Source organism: Thermobia domestica, chromosome 3, assembly GCF_964235325.1.
Source record: "Thermobia domestica chromosome 3, izTheDome1.hap1.1, whole genome shotgun sequence".
Classification (NCBI taxonomy): domain Eukaryota; kingdom Metazoa; phylum Arthropoda; class Insecta; order Zygentoma; family Lepismatidae; genus Thermobia; species Thermobia domestica.
In genome coordinates, this window is record NC_137456.1 from 347,524,475 (window position 1) to 347,544,406 (window position 19,932).

Below are 19,932 nucleotides of genomic sequence, written 5' to 3' on the forward strand. Positions count from 1 at the left end.
CAAAACAAGATATATTCGTACTTAACTGTACATTCAGAATTGAAGGAAACATACAGGAGGAGAGGATGTTCATTAAATTCAAAAAATCATTTCTCTGACGATGCTTTCAGAAGAATAGGTGAGCGAAATATACAGGGAAGCAAAAATGAGATTAAAGTTTTACGTCCCACGATTATGCCGGCTAGGCTAAAAGAAACGGTGATGACGAGAAATGAAAGAAATGAATAAGGCGTGAAGAAAGTGAGAGGAAATGGGAGAACCCCGAGAAAACCCACGCGCACAGTGTTTGTCCACCATAAAGGTATCTTGGCTTGAGTGAGAATCGAATCAAGGACCCCACGCACCAGAGGTGAACGCTCTACCACTGAACCACCGCGATCCCCTTATAGAGAAGCAATAAACCACCTCGCAACAAAAAAGGTATATTTAACAATTTAATTTTAGCCCTTTGAATAAGGAAATTTTCGAAAATGACTATAATATTTACACTTTCAAATTACAACTTCATGATATACCAACTTCCTCATTCATAAAATCAATAATTTCAGGCAACATCGTTTGTGTTCTGCGAAAGAAGATTAAAGCGAAGGAACAACAGAAACATTACAATAGGCGAAGATAATTTTGTCAGTAAGTAATAAGGATAGTCATTTGTTTCTGAAACGAAGATAGGAGCGCTTTACTGAATGACAAACAGTTCTCAATTTTCAGTCACTGAATATAATCAGTAATTAGTTATTTTTGGGGCGGGGGGTGGTGGGTGGAGAAGTAGGTAATAGAGTCTTTTAATTTTCATAATGTGCTCTCTGCGCTAACTGCAACATATAGGTAAAAGCAGGAATTTCGATTCGAAGTCCTAGAAATGCAATAGCACAGAATTTTGTTCTAACTATGTGATCATCCCGCGTTCTTGCACTCTAATCTATAACAACCCTGCACCAAGAGACAGCGTCTTGAAGAAGAGAAGAAGGCGACCAGCGACCCCACTTACTTGACTGGAAAAATACTCCCACTCGTTTCCAGGAGGGGAAGCGATGTCCACTAGTCAACACTGTAATAATGAAGACCACAAAGTAAGTGGCTTTGTCCTTTCGATTACCAACTACATAGTTATGTCCTCAAAGCAATACATACAGCTCTAAAACTATATTCACAACAACCATCATATTTGTCACTGTGTACAACTCTATAAGCAACCAACTTGTCAGTGATTGGTCCTTCCATCCATATGTTTTTCAAGTAACGTGTTCCGTATGTTTTTCAAAATCGCAATGACTATCTCATTAAAATTTATTTTCTGTTAATACTTTGATATGAACTCTGAAGATGTCTCTTGCAGGCACAAAATCCTTAGACTAAAATAATCCTTAGACTGCTTGTAAATATTAACGAAAGTTATTCATTTTGCCGATAGATGACTCTGAAAACTTAAATAAACAACAAAAAAGAATATGTCTGGATATTTATTCCACTATATTGTCCTGCCTTTCCATTTTCTTAAAAATTTCATTAAGTTAAAGCTAAACATAAAATTTAAAAACAGCAAAAATAAGAAGTTATTTAGGTAAAAAGAAACAAAGGCATAATGAAAAGAAGTCGAGACACTTTTTGAGATAAAAGGGGATAAAATAAAGAAGAAGAAAATAAGGTCATATGCGGAGAATGTGAATCGATATAGATAGGGAAACAAAAAAAAGAACGGAGAGGGAAGTATGAAAAATATAACCGTGAATTGAATTAAAGAAAAACAATGTTGTATATAACAGCACAGAGAGAAAGAATACAAGATAACTTGAGAAAATATAGGAATACTAGAAGAAAGTAAGGTGCTAGTAGAAAATGCAAGAAGAATGAAGAAATGAAGCAACTAACGATGAACTAAAATAAAAGATTAAGCAAAAGTAAGGAGTAAGAATGGAAAAGAATTCTAGAAAAAGAAGAAATGGAATAGATAAAACTAGGAGGAAAACGTAAGAGCAAACGAAAGGTAAAGGGTGTAAAAGAAGGAGCCGAGACGAAAATTTGTGAAAGGAAAAAGGGTGGAACATAGAGAAAACTGAAAAGATATCCAAAGGATATAAAAGAGGGACTATTTGTAATATTATTAGAAGGGAAGACAATTTGAGAAAGGCACTGTTACGGCGCCGTAAGGTCCAACTATTGACTGGCTGATTGGAGTTTAACGTCCTCTTTCAGCACCGAGGGCAACTATTGACTGCTTAATTGGAGTTTAACGTCCTCTTTCAGCACCGAGGGCAACTATTGACTGGTTGATTGAAGTTTAACGTCCTCTTTCAGCGTCGACGGCAACTATTGACTGGTTGATTGGAGTTTAACGTCCTATTTCAGCGCCGAGGGCAACTATTGACTGGTTGATTGGAGATCAACGTCCTCTTTCAGCACCAAGGGCAACTATTGACTGGTTGATTGGAGTTTAACGTCCCCTTTCAGCGCCGACGGCAACTATTGACTGGTTGATTGGAGTTTAACGTCCCCTTTCAGCGCCGAGGGCAACTATTGACTGGTTGATTGGAGTTCAACGTTCCTTTCAGTGCCAAGGCGCCTGTTGATTAAAGTGGATTCCGAACTAACACTCCGATCTGTATCCGAGATAAGCACCCTCTCCTCAGGAACCGAACTAATGACCATGCGCATTAGCCACTGGGCCACGAAGCGACAATATAACATGTATTCATTCTTTAATTTTATTTATAGCCTTTATTAAGTACAACCAGACCTGTACAAAGGGGGTAAGTCAGTTGTTTGTTGGTATCTATGTGTATACCTAACATGAACTCAAGTTAGTCCCCTTAAACTGATCTCGGCCCCTGTGCCTTAATGTTTTGGCTAAGGACTTGAGTGTAACTCGTGGAATATTGCACATCAAGGTTACTATAACTGTTGGAAACTAATAACTCCACTTGCAAGCAAGTAAATATGAATTCGCCTTATCTTTCTATTCATAATACATTGGAATTTCTTCGGTATTTGTGGTAGCAGAACTACAAGCATCAGATTTTTATTTGTAATGCCACTGAAGAATATCGTATATACAACACCAGATGTCCTCATTTGTCGAACACAATTTTTCAAATTGTGCGCTCATCAAAAACACCCTGTTGAATTGAATTTATATATAAGATTTCTAGTAAAATATTGAGGATTTTCTTCTGTCTGCCTCAAAGAAGACTCTACTCAAAGGTCATTCGTTTTAAAGATTAAATGAAATTCATCGCGTATTATTTTTTCTGGCAACTATGCTCATCCAGTCATGTTGAAATTCAAATGCCCATCTACCTTTTAGAACTGAATATATTTGTGCGTAGGTGGAACAGCAGGAAGCAAATCCGAACTGTTTGTTCAAGGAGTTTCTTGCAAGTCTATGCACCACAACTGTCTATGCACTACAATAGACGAGAGCAAAAAACATTTTTTTTTAACATCACAGAATATAACGCTGGTGGTTTATGTTAGCGAAAACCAACAGCCTACCAGTGTTGTCTCTGGAATACTGAATTCCTGTAAGTGGCTGAGAAATCAATAGTGAAAACAAAAGAGCGTTGATAGTGCAATGTTTATCCTGTTGTGAGGGGTAATTGGGGAGCTAACTGACTGAATAAAACCAACAATAGTAGTGATGGGGCTCGCGATGTGCTTACCATGTATCACCAAACATAAAATAACCGGCTGGTCAATTTTGTGCCTTCCGGGCCTTTATGACAAAGATTATAGTTTTAATAGTTGCATGTTGCCAAAAAAAAAAAAAAAAAAAAGTTTTGTGGTCATTTTCAATGCATTTTAATGTTGTTAATGGTTCCTTTGTACTTAATCTATTGATACTTCTCTCTAACTATTGTCATATACAGAAAATAAGTCGGTAATACTGAAGACGGAAGGATTGTTAGAAATATGCATACATAAGAAATACTGTACAGAACACGCGCTTAATTTAAAAATTATTTCTTCAGTTGGAATTACCTGTGTAAGAAGTAACAAGGAATCGCTGTGTTTAAGCTGTCCTGGAGCATCCGAGTCGTGTGCAGATGAAATATGAGAATTTTCCGAGTCACTCTCTTCTCGAGACTGCTCTGTCAGGTACTGTTCTGAATTTTCTACCAACTCCCTCATCTCGGCTACTCTCCTTATCACCTACAAATAATTCTCATTCTTAATAATTTATGTAATAAATTTCTAGTAACTACAGAACAAACTCTGTTACTTTACTTCAATGAACGTATTATGGGTACGGAAATTAACGAATAAATATTGAAAATTTCTCTGCGTAACTATTTACTACTTGAAAAAAGTTATTCGCCAAAATAGTGTCTGTTGTTGAGATGTTTATCACTGTCAAGGAATATCTCCAAGTAGAAAATGTTACGTACTGAAATGTTAGTATGTACTCACTGTCAAGAAATATGTACTCAAATAGGAAATGTTACGTACTGAAATGTTAATATGTTACTCACTGTCAAGAAATATGTTGTCAAGTTGAAAATGCTACATATTGAAATATTAATGTTACTGTCAAGAAATATGTCAAGTAGAAAATGTAACTACTGAAATGTCAATACGTGGGGGTACCCAAAAGAAACCGAACTAATCTTTCGGTGGGCAGTTTTTGTAGTACCGCATTTTGCCGCTAGAAGCATATAGAGCTAACATTCCTGAGTCAGCAAGCCGAATACTGTCGCTGAAAAAGTCAGGACTAGTTTCGTCAGAGTTTATAGTGACATCTGTTTTGTGTTATCGTCGTTTTTGCAATGGTTGATTGTCTTGAACAGCTTGTGACGGTGAAATACTGCTTTTCGTTCGGAAAAAGATGAACAGAAACTCTAGAAATGTTAAAAACGGCGTACAAGGACGATGCTATCGGGAAAACTCAAAAGTGTTTGAGTGGTTTTCCCGTTTCAAAAATGGTGAAATGTCAGTTGATGACAAACCTCGTTCTGGTCGTCCTTCCATGGCACGAACACATGGAAAGGTTGAAAAAATTCGTGCGATCATCAACGAAGATCATCAACGACGGACCACTAAAGAAATTGCTACATGTGGGAATGAATTGGAACTGAGTGCAGAGAATTTTGACAGAAAATTTGGGAATGAAATGGGTGGTTGCCAAATTCGTGCTACGACTACTGACTGCTGAGCAAAAACAAGGTCGCATATAAGCATGCTGTGCTTTGAAAAAAGTGTCCCGAAATGATCCCAACTTTTTTTTTTTCTTCTTTCAAAAGGTGACTAAACTTGGTACGAGAAAGAGACATGAAAGCGTTTTGCTGATGTTGCTAAGGTGAAAGAAAAGACAACGGAGGCGCAGTTAAGCATCACAAAAGATGAATTTAAACAATGTTTGAAAATGGAATAAAAGATTACACAAGTGTATTAGTGCAGGTGGAGAGTACTTTCAAGGGAATTGAAGATTTGTACTTAAAATGTGAATAAATAAGTTTAAAAAAAATAAGTTTGGTCTCTTTTGGGTACCCCTCCTACGTTACTCACTGTCAAGGAATATACCTTCAGGTAGTAACAGCTATTTAAGAAAACGTTAATATGTTTTTCACTGTCAAGGAGTATGTCTTCAAGTAAAATATGCTACTTTCTAAAATGTAATCTTAAAGTAAAAAATTCTCTTACTAAAATGCTAATAAGTTCCTTATTGTCAAGGAATATGTTTTCAAATAGAAAATGCTACTGACTGAAATATTGACATGTTTCTCACAGTCAAGAAGTATGTTTTCAAGTAGAAAATACTACTGACTGAAATATTGACATGTTTCTCACTGTCAAGAAGTATGTTTTCAAGTAGAAAATGCTACTGACTGAAATATTGACATGTTTCTCACAGTCAAGAAGTATGTTTTCAAGTAGAAAATGCTACTGACTGAAATATTGACATGTTTCTCACAGTCAAGAAGTATGTTTTCAAGTAGAAAATACTACTGACTGAAATATTGACATGTTTCTCACAGTCAAGAAGTATGTTTTCAAGTAGAAAATGCTACTGACTGAAATATTGACATGTTTCTCACTGTCAAGAAGTATGTTTTCAAGTAGAAAATGCTACTGACTGAAATATTGACATGTTTCTCACAGTCAAGAAGTATGTTTTCAAGTAGAAAATGCTACTGACTGAAATATTGACATGTTTCTCACAGTCAAGAAGTATGTTTTCAAGTAGAAAATGCTACTGACTGAAATATTGACATGTTTCTCACAGTCAAGAAGTATGTTTTCAAGTAGAAAATGCTACTGACTGAAATGCTGACATGTTCCCTACTGTCAAGAAGTACGTCTTCAAGTAGAGAATTCTACTTACTAAAATGTTATCTTCAAGTAAAAATGCTACTTACTGAAATGTTAATATGTTCCTCGTGTCAATGAATATGTCTTTAAGTAGAAAATGCTATTGACCGAAATGCTGACATGTTTCTCATTGTCAAGGAACGTCTTCAAGAAAGAGAGAGAAAAAAAATCTACTTACTGTTGTTGTTTAGTTCATCATTGTCAGGGAATTTGGAAACCATCGCGATCAGATTAAATTAATGAGCAAATAACTGAATAATTGTTTACTCTTTAGTTTATTAGAAGACGCACATTGCACGAACTTTAATTTACTATGATAACTTCCACTTTGCTACTGACTTTCTAAAAATGTTTACAAATTAAATAATCGATTCTCACCTCATCATTTTTGGCTTCAATATAATTTCCATCGGATTCCAAGATCTCCATCGAAACAACACTCTGAATGTCGAAACCTAATTTATGGCTACTGCTATTCAGATCCAGCACCTCTTTGTTCGCCATTGATTTCTTATTATCGTCGGTCGCATAGCCGTTGCAGTCTTTTGTTGTCCCATTCATATTGAGCAAACCATGCCTATCAACATAAACAAAGTATTATCATACAGGTCTGCATTTCTAAGAACTCAGAAACAACTTATTTCTTAGACTTCTTAAAATAAAAAAAAGTACAAGTCTTGGAATCCTAGTGTACAGTAAACAACAAAAGTTTTCATAATTCTCGTAAAACCTGACCTTACAACTGTATATAACCAATCATAAGTAATATCAGCTATATTTCAAGTAATTTTTATTATTGTATTAATGTTGTTGTTTCATAATTTTTGACAACTTATATGAAACACTTGCAAACTTGCAAGGATAGAGGCAAACTTGTAAGAATGAAATAGACTAGACGATAGCAGAATTCTATGGCTGTATAGGCTATAGTTGTATTGCAGTATACGTCAAGCAATGTTTCCCTGCCGATATTTAAGGGTGTATCAAGATAAGTGGTACGCCCAATCTTACTCTGTCTCTCTCTCTCTCTCTCTCTCTCTCTATATATATATATATATATATATTGTACTATGTGGCAACGTTGCAAATATAGAATCAATAGAGAAGATCTACCGATCTATCAAAATAGTTACATCAATTGTTTCCCAATGGAAGTTAAACTCGATAGACTTGACACTAGCACCATCTATTATCGTAACAATCGATGTAACTCATTGATAGATTCGTAGAGCAATGCTAATGGTTTCAAGTTAATATGCGACGTTGCCATATAACGAAATTTTGATTCCCTATAGCAGCTGAAGGAAGCCGTGCAGGGTATGCCATTATATAAGATTTTCGCTTTATTTTGACCTGAATAATAGCGCTCTGTTGTTCGTTGGCGCTATTTTTAGAACACCCGATATATATATTGAGTGGACTATTTATCTTGACTCTATTTATTTTATGGAATATTTTCCTCGAGATTTTGGTTTCGAAATCCTTAGCCTCTGTTCCTACTTGTTGGTTAATCAATTTTAAAATCCATATAACAGGCAGACATAATGCTCATAATTTTGAATAAAAGATTACCAATCTACTACAAAGTGAAGTAACATTTATAAGTATCAGTAGACGCTCTTGAGTATATATTCGATAGAAAATTCACTTATCTTCTACCCGAAGCTATTATGTTTTGTTTAGAAATCCACATGTGCTATATTTCAACCCGTTCTGGAATTAAGATATGGATTGCCAAACAAAACGCAATAACTGCGGGTGGAGGACGAGTGAGTGAACTTTTTAAAAAATTATACGGTTTATTTTTAGCGCCACATTGTTTGGTATTTACTTACATATTGTTCATGTTGTTGTCAACCCCGTAGGTGGTCCCAACAGAATTAGTATTTCCCAATGCTTCAGTCTTGTTTATTGCTGAAGGCACATGCCCATTGGACTTTACCTGAAACATAAACAACCTTCAATGATCGAACATATCAATTTTCATACTTAATGCTCGATTTTCTATAATTACGTATTAATTATACGAAATGGAAAATATAAGTTTCTTTCCCAACTCAATAGATTTTCTCTTCATCTATTATAGATAACATTCATAAATGTATTAACAGTTACAAGTCGACACCTATGCGTTGTATGAGTGTGCTGTTTCCATTATTTTGAGACAATAGTTTGTTGGGACATTAATGTTGGCTCATTTACGATATCATAGATAGCATGCGAGTCCGTATTTTACATTTAATATAATCTATATAAATAAAAAATGAAAGTGACTATGTTTCTGACTTTATATCTCTTCAATCACTCGACAGATTTCGATCAAATTTTCAACATAGATGAAGTTGGGGCCCAGGATGGATTTTATCATTTCACTTTGACAGTGCGACTTAGGTGTGTGTGTGTTGGGGGAGGGGGTGACCGAGGATTTATTAAAAGTGATCAAAAGTGACCGATATTAGTGTCGAATCCATACTTTTCGGGGTCGCTGAGATGAACAGTGACACTTCCGATGCCGTTTATATCTAAATTTAGCCCCGTAACTTGGGGCAGCGGTAGATATATAAAAATGATCGAAACTGACCGATATTACGGTCGAATCCATAGTTTTTGGGGTCGCTGAGATGAACAATGACACTTCAGACGCTGTTTAAATCCAAATTCAGCCCCGCAACTTGGGGGAAGAGGGAGATATATAAAAATGATTGAAAATGACCGATATTAGTGTCGAATCCATTGTTTTCGAGGTCGCTGTGATGAACAGTGACACTTCCGATACCATTTAAATCAAAATTCAGCCCTTTATGTCTAAAATGCAACGTATTCACCTCGTGTGAAGAACGGGTATTCTGCTAGTATAATAATCAGTAGACTTAAAGTCTGTCTCTCTTCAAGATACTACAGGTGTTCTGAGGTCTTTTGGTATTACTTTGTAGTAATAATGACAATAATTGCAAATAAAGATAGTTCTGTACACATCGTCACATTGAACTCTCTCATGACTATACGGTTAGCGTACGCGTTTTCCACTGGGAAGACGTGGGTTCGAATCCCAGTGGGAGCTCGTATGGTTCGGATCCTACATTAAGCTATAGGTTCACGTCTCATACCGCCTCGCTGCTGAACGGTACGCTAGACCCCAATTCTATCATTCAACCAACAATGTTGTCACTTATTTGTGTCTTTTTTTCTTATGTTCTTTGATTGGTTCATTAGACCTAATGGTTCTGGCTCCACGTCTCAATACAATACTACATTATTATAATATTATATTCAAATAAGGGACAATTTCTAAAACAGTGCACGATACATTAGTTCATTACTCATAACAGCGAAAATAAATAAATAATAAAATTCACAGTCCGACAAGTCACTGTCCATAGGAGGAAATACAATGAAAACCGCGTCATCTGAAAAACGATAAAAAACACAATGGAGATATACAATATAAATCGATCTATGGTTCGATCCTAGATTTCACCAAACGGACTTTGTAGTGAGCGAACACCGTGTGCGTGAGTTTTCTCGGAACATTCCCGTTTCCGTTCACTTTCTTAATTCCACTATTTCATTCATGATCATCATTGGAGTCTCCCAGCCTTGGAGCATAATCAATATATATATACACAGGGTGTTTCAAAACAACACCGAAAACGTTTGGGAGGTGATTCCTGATACCAAGATAAGACGAAACGTATAGACCAACCTGGGTGCAAAAATGCTTCCTTTCGGAGTTATAGAAAACATGAAAAAAATGAACCTTAAAGGTCATAGCTCCAAATACTATGGGACTTACCGTAGTCGCGTCAAGACATTATTGAGGAACTAGCATGTGCCATATCCAAGGTCGTACTAAATGAAAAAGGTGTGTGTTTTGTGTTTGTCTGAATGGAATTCGAAAATACAATTCTGAGAGTAGCGTTTTGGATCTAAGCTGACCATATGGGGGAGTTTGTACAGATATCTGAGATCACTGATTGTATGACGAGTGTCAGGCAGTTGAATATTCAGTGTTCGTAACAGCTCGTGTTTTGTCATCGCACCGTTGCGAGGTACTCTGAAACATACTATTGACAGGAGGAAGTTTAGAACTGAGTTTAGCCGAGATCGAAGCTGCCATTGTCCATTTATGTGAACAATATTCCATTTTAGGAGAAATTATTGTCTTGTAGAACGATGCTAAGGAAGAAAGGTTCCGTATTTCTGTTAATCTATACAGAAGTCCTAGAAGACGCATCGAAAGCTTAGTGATAGTATTTATATGTTCTGTAAAAGTTAGTTTTGCGTCCAAATGAAATTATACGTTGCTTGAAGTACTACTACCTCTTCGTAACATCTTTCTCCTTTGAGGAATCTTCTTCCATGTAGGAATACAAGTAAAGAATTACTCTTGGGTACTCTAAGCCTAGGGATTCTTTCCGCTGTTTGAGATACTACTTCAAGTACAGAGCATCGACGAATTGTAAATTTGTGCATTAAATCTCATATCACTCTACACCACTTCATTTTAACGTGGCATATTATGATATTGCTTTCCACTGCTTGTGAGACATTAACACAAATGAAAATTAATTTGTCGAAACAAACAACTATTGAGAAATTATAAATTTTACCTAGTATGAAGTATTATTATTATTATTATTATTATTATTATTATTATAAGTCAGAAAAATGTTCTTTTATGCATAACACTGACAGCACTTTACACCAATAAAACCCAATACACATATTTTCTCTTGAGCTACTGTATCACTTCCAACATATTAAGATTGCTATTTAATGCATGATGTTAGTTTTTCCTGGCAACTGGATGGTGTAGAACAATCAGCGGTTGCAAATTTAAGTTGCTAATAAAAAGTCGAAAAGATGTTTTAAATTACTCTAATTACAGATTTTTGGTGCTCAGACAGCTCGTATAATTTCAAGTAATGTATATTTTCATTAAAATATGCATTGAAGATGACAGGAATTCATTGCTGAAATGTTTGAATAAGTATTAGACTTAAATTTTTAGGTAAGTGTTGAACTTGCCTAATATGAAAGTAACGTATACTTACGTAACAACCATCAGGAATAGGGTGATATGGTGGAGGAATGGAGAAGTTGACCAGGTGCTCTTGAATGTCCTGCTTTGAGCCATAGCTCCATTTTGCAGGTTGAACTTTATGTTGAGAATGATAGGGTGGAGCTGAAATATAGAAAAAAAATCGATAATATTTTATTACTATTATTCTTATTGAATATGCAAATTACGGATGACAATTGATTTCTGAATTCTGTGTTAAGAACTCTTACCACTCAGACCACTGAAGAATTCATTTCATTAAAATCTCATCAATTTTTGTGTACTGCATTAGCAAGTACAAGTGTTTGTACTTTTGAAAAACTGTGTGTTTTGCTCCTTTATCTCTAAAATTCTGTACTGGATAATTTCCTCATGGTATGGAAAGTTGGCAAGTATGGATTCAGTCCTTACGCTCATAACCTCCAAAGGATCATAATTATACAGGAGTCTTTTTAATTTTCTTTTCTATCAAAAATCTAGACGAGTTTATCAATTTATGTATTTCAAGGAGTAAATTTTTCGTCTTTACATTCTTTTCGTCTATTAAGAAACATCTTATCCAAATATCTCTCCAATGAAAGTTGCAATTAGCAAGTGATTTATGCTATGGGTTGGAAAAGGTACATTTTGTACGTGTCCACCCATATCGATGAACGAAATCGTAAGTTTACAATATTGCTGCAATAACATATAAAGTTCTATCCGGACTTATCCTTAAACCAAAATAAGTAAACAATTAAAGATGGATATTTTACTCAAATGAATAACTGGATTTATATACAAATTACATATAAATCATGACCTATGGAACCCGGAGGTCGAGTTCACAAAAGCTCTCCACTGACTTCTATCCTTAGTCAACTAGACCCAGTTTCTACTTTGTATTCGTGCTACTGCGAGATCCATCTTAATATTATCCTCCCATCTGCTCCTAGGTCTTCCTAATAGTCGTTTTCCGATTGGTCTTCCAGTTAAAACTTTGAAAACGTTCGTACTTTCTTCCATTCTGGTTACATGACCTGTCCACCTGAGTCTCCTAGATTTGATGACCCTAACAATGTTTTTAAACGGTACAAATTATGTAGTTTTTCGTTATGAAGTTTCCACCATTCCCCATTCTCGTTCCTCTTGGGTCCGAATATTTATCTCAGGATCTTGTTCTCAAATATTTTCAGTCTATGTTCTTCCCTCAGAGTAAGCAACCATGTTTCGCAACCATACAAGAAAACATGCATGATTATCCTTTTATATATTTTAAGCTTCAAATTCCTCGACAAAATTCGCGACGACAAGAGATTTTGAACTGATTAATAACACGAATTCCTGATTTTAGTAGACATTTAATTTCTTCGTGAATATGGTTTTGATCTGGTAATATTGATCCTAGATATTTGAAAGTAACCACTTTGTCAAAAGTATGATTTGATATTTTAACGCGTCCATACTTTGCACCATTACGATCCCAACGAAGTTCCATGTGTTTAGTTTTCTCTGCAAATTACATATAAATATACAAAAAACCTTCGGTCAATGATTCAGTTCAAGAGCACTTGTACACGAGACTTACCAATGTCTTCCGACCAGGGATCTCTGTCCTGCTCCACAATCAGATCCTTTCCAGTGAGCAAACGATAATAACCTTGAAGAACAAGAACTAATTCATCAGCGTCTCGATCTTCCAGGCTTAGCACCAATTCCTAAAAAAACACAACCACAAATAAATACTACAAATACCCATACAAAATATTAAAACAAACATTTTTTTCAAAGAATATTTATTTCTTGAAAGCAAACATATATTATTTTGTGACTAATATCATACTTTTAACTCTTGAACAAGTGGTTTCAGTTATCATCCCCTAGTACAAATAATAAGTATAAATGTCTATGAAAAAAGTAGATAAAACTGCAATAAAACTCAAGAGTGAAAAGTATACGAGTGGGCTGTCAATCAAACCTGATAATCCGACTTAACCACTTCTATAAGAATTATTTATTGTCATTCAACACCAGGGTGTTGTAATAGACAATGTCAACATTTAAATTTGCACTTATCTCAATGATGTTTACAATTAAAATTAATTCATAGCACAAAATAATTAGAAAATAATGTCAAACCAAACTACTTGGCCTAACAGTCCTTTTTTGTGGGACTGAACCACTTAACGCCATCTGTTAGCGACTGGATGAACTACGTCTAGCCTAGCGACGAACATGTGATCAGCGCGCTACGTCGCTCTGTCTCGAACAGGCGCATCAGGAGCTTTCTACAGCTAGTGACCGTCACCGTCTTTTATTCACGTGACTCCCCAGTTAGCCTCACGAAACCGAAAACTGAGAATCACCGTCCAAACATTGATGAATTTTCATATCCACTGACAAATGTCAACAGACGTCCGCGCACAATAAAATATTGGCATTTAATAAGATCCAAAATCCAATATTGCATAACTGGATATTTTAGACAAAACGAAAACCTTAACTTCTTATGACTTATACCATATTTATATTTTGCCTAGTATAAAATAAATCAAGAAAAAAAATAATGTTCCTTCCTCTAATTCAGAAAGTCCTTCCTAAAATTCTATAATTAGTACATTAATATATTAATAAACTATACACTCCTTCTATAATTCATATTTATAGATTAAAAATAAGTGCTAACCTTGTAGCCAGTTTTTTTATTTATTTTTTAATAATGATTTCGTCCTTATCTGAAGCTTTCTTAAGTAACTCCTATTTGCTATTTCTTTCTTTATTCATCCACGTAAAGGACATTCTTTAAACTTCAGAACACAGAATCTACCGAAAACCCAACGAAGATTTGTGAGGATCTACAAGCAACGCTTTTTATTATTATTATTATTATTATTATTATTATTATTATTATTATTATTATTATTATTATTATTATTATTATTATTATTATTATTATTATTATTATTATTAATTTTTTTTATGTGGATAAACAATTAAGAATGGAAACAGAAGCCAAAGAGAAGTTACTTAGCAAGACCCCAAAGACAGTCGATTTTTTTTTAATCGATATAAAATCAGTGGTTATTTTTTTAACTACATGCTAGTTGTACTTGGTTTTTGATTTTGTTTGATAACAAGAAATATAGTTAATAATACAGAAAATAAGTTTTAAGCGTGAATGCAGACAACTAAAAGAATGATAAACTTTTAAACATGTTAACTTAATTGCACCCCTCTTTTGTAAATTTCACTTCCCGAAACCTTTGATAAATAATTAAACTTTCTTTAAGAAAACCACCCCTTAAATGACCTATTTTAGATGGAAATTTTGAGGGTAACCTTACATTCAAGTTTACGCATTCTTGTTAATTTAGCATTCCTATGTTGCAAGGAACAGCCAAACTAGCATAAGTTTACTGAAATGTAAAGTAATTATTTAACATCACTGTACTTACACTTTCATCCGTGGAAGAGAAATTGATATGAACTCGTCGTGACAATTCGTCTTCTTTAGACACTGTCACATGAGCCATCTGCTCTATATCGGCTAAAGTTACAGGCTGAAACGAAATGGAAACGCTTTAACACAACAATAATAATCAGAGAAATTGTACTGTTTTTTTTTTTTTTTTTTTTTTTTTCTCAAATTATTTCAACCATATAATCTGAAATTCCGAATTTTCTATCTCTTGTATTTCTGTTTCGTAGGTAATTTTATGTTATCAAATTCTTATTTTTCTGTCAAGAATAACTGATTTATTTTTCTCACAATGTTGTCAGAATAACATTTCCCCCAAAATCTAAGTTAAGGCAGCGACTAGATGAACGAACTCAATTGCATTTGATTACCTATCATACTGTTTTAGTATCCTTTAAACTACTTTTTAAATAACATTATTATTTAATTTTAATAACTGTATGTTAAAACTATTTTGTTTATTACAAACTAAATAATAGTTATTATTTAAAAAGTAGTTCACAGGATTCCAAGACAATATGATACGTAATCAAATGCAGTTGAGTGAGTTCCTCTAGTTGCTGCCTTAACTTAGATTTTGTGGGAAATGTTATTCTGGCAACACTGAAACTTCTGCAGGTTCATATTTTCTGTTGTAGAATAACATTATCTACGATTGTAGTAAGTTGCATTTCATTATCTCCTTTCACTTATGAATAAACAAGCAAAAGAAAAATGGTAAATTTTATATTATTTTTAGTGTGTTAGGCTCTTAAGGTCAAAATTTAGTAAAGGGTATGACTTTTTGCTTTCCTCAGGAATTGGAAAACTGTGTAAAGTTAAAGTAATACCAAGTAATACATAAGTAATATTATATAACATTAATGTAATACTAATTAAACTCATATATCTTAATGTTATATGACAATTCCTATGTATTGGTTTGTGACCGGTTATGTGCGAAAAATGAATGGATGAATTAAAATATACAGAATAGGAAAAAAAGCCATACTATCTACTAAATTTCGTCCTTAAGTGCTAAAGTTATTCCCTTTACCGAACACAAGAAAGAAAAGATTACCTATAAAGCGGTTCACGAAGTAATCCCAAGAATTACATGAATGAGCAAACAGTAGGTTTGTGCAATATATAGCGTGTCCGAGACGAAACGTCCCAATTTGAAATGTCTATAATAGAACATGTATTCGATACATAAAGAAGATTCATGCAGCAATGGATACATGAAGCTTTGAAGTTTTGTTTGTGATGTCACACTATTTCTATATGAGCCCCACGAGTGACACGGAGGATGTCTAATCAATACTCGATTTCTTTCCAGGTACCCTTTAGCATTTGTGACGTAACTGTTTCAATTGCAGCTCTAATCCTTTCTCGAAGGTGTTACAGAGTTGCCATTTTGCTAGAGTACAACCTGTCCTTAACATATCCCCACAGGAAGAAATCCAGGGAAGTAATGTCAGGCGACTGGGGTGGCCATGGGGTTGAGATAGTTACACCACAGATGCTAAAGGGTATCTGGGAAGAAATCGAGTATCGATTAGACATCCTCCGTGTCACTCGTGGGGCTCATGTAGAAATAGTGTGATTGCACAAATAAAACTTTCAAACTTTGTATATCCATTGCTGTATATATCTTCTTTATGTATCGAAAACATGTCGTATTACAGACATTTCACATTAGAGCGTTTCGTCCTTAGTATACTATATAGTACACCCTGTATTGTAGGAAAATAATAATCTTTGATCTACCACACAAGTAACAATATTTGCTCTTCTTATAAAAAATAGTGAGTTAATATGGATACATTGATATAATGATTTACTTTGCTTTTGAAACAAGCAGAGAGACTTGTACCTTTATGTGACTGTGCCAGTGGGTAGTGCAGCAATTTAAAAAAAAAAATGTTGATTACTTATTAACTAAGCTACTTACTGTGCTATTCCTAATTCCTGCTATTTGACTGATTCCAAATTTTGGGCTGATTAAAATTACAGTTTCCATATTAGAATCCTGCAACGAAATCATTTATGAGGAATTACACATCATTTTTATAAAGGAATTATTACTAATACTAATATACTTAGGTTACACAAAATTCATAGAATGTACGTATACCAAATATAATTCTCTATTCGATTTGTCTGTAGTCAGCTTTCAGAAGTTTGCCTATGATCAAGAACTGAATTAGTGTACAATAACAACATACATTCAGTCTTCTTCAGTAATTATTTTGTGTTTATTAGTTTATTTTAATTAAAAGTTTGCATATCTACAACAGCTTGATAATTTTGTGTCTGATTTTAGGCCCCCGTAAGTATTCAACACATTATTGTTGTTGCATTAAAAATAATCGATATTATTAAATACCAATCGAAGACTTTATTTTAAAAACATTAATAGCCAATAACCTTTTATAATCAATTTATACTTATTTTTATCTGATTTTACGTGAAATTTAATCTGATATTTGAGAGTTTTGAAATGTGGTGTTGGAGGAAAATGGAGAAGTTAAAATGGACGGAGAGAGTAACAAACGAAGATGTTTTAAAACGGATAGGAGAGAAGAGGACGCTTCTACCCAGCATCCTTCGTAGGAAGGCAATTCGATTGGATACATCTTGCAAAGAAATTGTCTTCTTCATACCTCCATAGAAGGAAAGATGGAAGGAAAGCGACGAATAGGAAGAAGAACACAATTGATCGATGATTTGAAAAACATAAGAATTATTATTATTATTATTATTATTATTATTATTATTATTATTATTATTATTATTATTATTATTATTATTATTATTATTATTTGATTTATAATAAATTGAAATTTTTTTGAAGAATCCATTTATTTCCACATTTACCTACTAAATAGCTATCATTGAATGGACTGATCATCAATTCTTAACATTTACATCATAAAACAATTTCGAACTGTAGATTGCTCATGACTAAGCATAAATGGGTTAAAAATTTCTATCATTTTATTCTAATGCGTAATTCAGCTATTTGACCATAATACATCCTTACTAAACAGATAAGAATCCTAAGATTTTGATAAATGTAGCTTTAAACAGTTTGTCAAATATCCACATGTTTGTATCAATCATTAATTCTTTATCTTCCATTGGCCGATTGAAAATTTATAAGAGAGGCTATCTTTAAACTATTACTAGAGCTAACCGACAGGAGATTTTATGAGGCTTTGTTTAAACTATTACCAGAGCTAACCGACAGAAAATTTTATGAGGCTTTATTTAAACTATTATCAGAGATCACTAACTGGAAATTCTATGAGAAAGGTTGTTATAGGAAAATAGTAATGCTCACGGTAATAGCATGCCGTCATCAAACTTGGGTGTATATCTTTACAAAATTGACGATCAACATTCGACATTTACACAGAATTTAAAGTAGAAGGCCTAATCCACGTAACTTTGAGGGTCATATTAGTTTATAAGATAATTACAAACATGTTTTAAAATTCAAGCACCAAGTTTCTATAACAATTACACCTTATACTATATTTCTAATACTTTTCTGTTTCTAAACCAGAGAAAATGGCTTACCCTGAGATTTGTTGAAAAACATTTTGCTCCATAGCTGGGAAGTTCACCAATGATATGGAGGTAATGGAGTTTGGCTTGAAGGCTGGTGAGGTTTTTCTGTCCGGGTCCAGACATATTTTGGTTTAATTTCAAGAAATGACTGATCAGCTTCCGCAGTTCTTTCCTCTTCATTGTGTCAATAAGAGAAACAGGTACAAACCGCTCCAAACCAAACTCACGTCTGAAAAGAAATAAATACAATAAATTAACCGTGTAAAAATGAAAGTGACTATGTTTGTGACTTAATAACTCATGAACTACCCGACCGATCTCGATCAAATTTTCAACATACATGAGGTTTGGGCCTGGAATGTTTCTTTATCATTTCACTTTGATGGTGCAACTTTGACGGTGGGAAGGGGGAAAGAAGGGATATATATAAATGATCGAAAATGACTAATATTAGTGCCGAATCCATAGTTCTCAGGGTTGGTGTGACAAACAGTGACACTTACGATGTTGTTCAAATCAAAATTAAGCCCTTTATGTCCAAAATGAAATGTTCCTATTCTGTCGATAAACTTCCTATTCTGATTATTCTCACAGAATGCGTCTTCAAATCAACCATGGCATCATATGCTTAGACGAACGACTGGACAAGAATGAAGGTTATCTCAGCCATATTGATTAGTTTATTAGACAGTGTTTTGTACTTTCTAGAAAATTACACAGGTAAATTATATTATTGCAATATTTTTCAAACAATGTATTTAAAAAAGGTGGGGATTGGGCTCTTAAGCAATGATGATATTACGAGGTAGTTCGGGAAAAATTCCCCCTGGATCTACGAAATCTCCCCTCCTCTGTAGCCATATTTCCATTTATGCTGAATTGTGTGTTGCACAATACTAGTTTTCATCTCTTGTATAGTGAAAGTTCTCCGCGAGGAAAAATCTATTGAAATCACCACTGCTCCTAGGCACCTTTAAGTACGTTTTGTTATCAGAAAAACAAAAATCTTTTCACAAGCCACTTTTTTTATTACGTTATATAAAACCCTCGTTAGAAGCAAACTAGGGAAAAGATTTTGGTAATTTGGAGTCTCCACTTTAAGAGAGACATCCAATCAACTGAGGTGATAAAAAATAATTTTTTTAGGTACTTATATTATAAAACATTTAAACCAGATTCAACAACTTATTTGTCAGAGTCGCTTTTACGCTCGCTATTCAACCTAAGTAGATTAAAGAATACAATAATTGTACATTCTTTTATTGATTTTAAGAAATATATTAATTGTTTAACACTGTTGCAACATATTGCTTTCTATGTATCAAGATATCGCTCTAGAAATCAAAATATCTTTTATATGCCTATGTCGAAAACTTTAACTCATGCACACTCAACTATTATACGAATTTATAACAAATTAAATGATAGAATAGACCTATTTTCAAATTGGAAAGTTAAATTTGTTAAACTTCTATATGAAATACTGAATAATGACAATGTATGATTTATCATTGTTTGATAACTTACTGATTATGTGTATCAATTAAAATGT

At 34.0% G+C, this 19,932-nt stretch overlaps 1 protein-coding gene across 2 annotated transcripts in view; it reads right to left on the minus strand.

The window, feature by feature from the left end:
* The window catches only part of LOC145681284 (uncharacterized), a 548,035-nt gene that overhangs the window by 40,613 nt on the left and 487,490 nt on the right, over positions 1-19,932 (minus strand). For both annotated transcript variants that reach the window (XM_081752913.1, XM_081752914.1), the window contains 8 exons: positions 18,390-18,609; positions 16,759-16,836; positions 14,803-14,907; positions 12,936-13,065; positions 11,361-11,491; positions 8,142-8,248; positions 6,685-6,883; positions 3,979-4,149 (listed from right to left, as the gene is read on the minus strand). In XM_081752913.1, the coding sequence (XP_081609039.1) occupies positions 3,979-4,149; positions 6,685-6,883; positions 8,142-8,248; positions 11,361-11,491; positions 12,936-13,065; positions 14,803-14,907; positions 16,759-16,836; positions 18,390-18,609 (1,141 nt within the window). The remainder of the gene's footprint in view (positions 1-3,978; positions 4,150-6,684; positions 6,884-8,141; positions 8,249-11,360; positions 11,492-12,935; positions 13,066-14,802; positions 14,908-16,758; positions 16,837-18,389; positions 18,610-19,932) is intronic.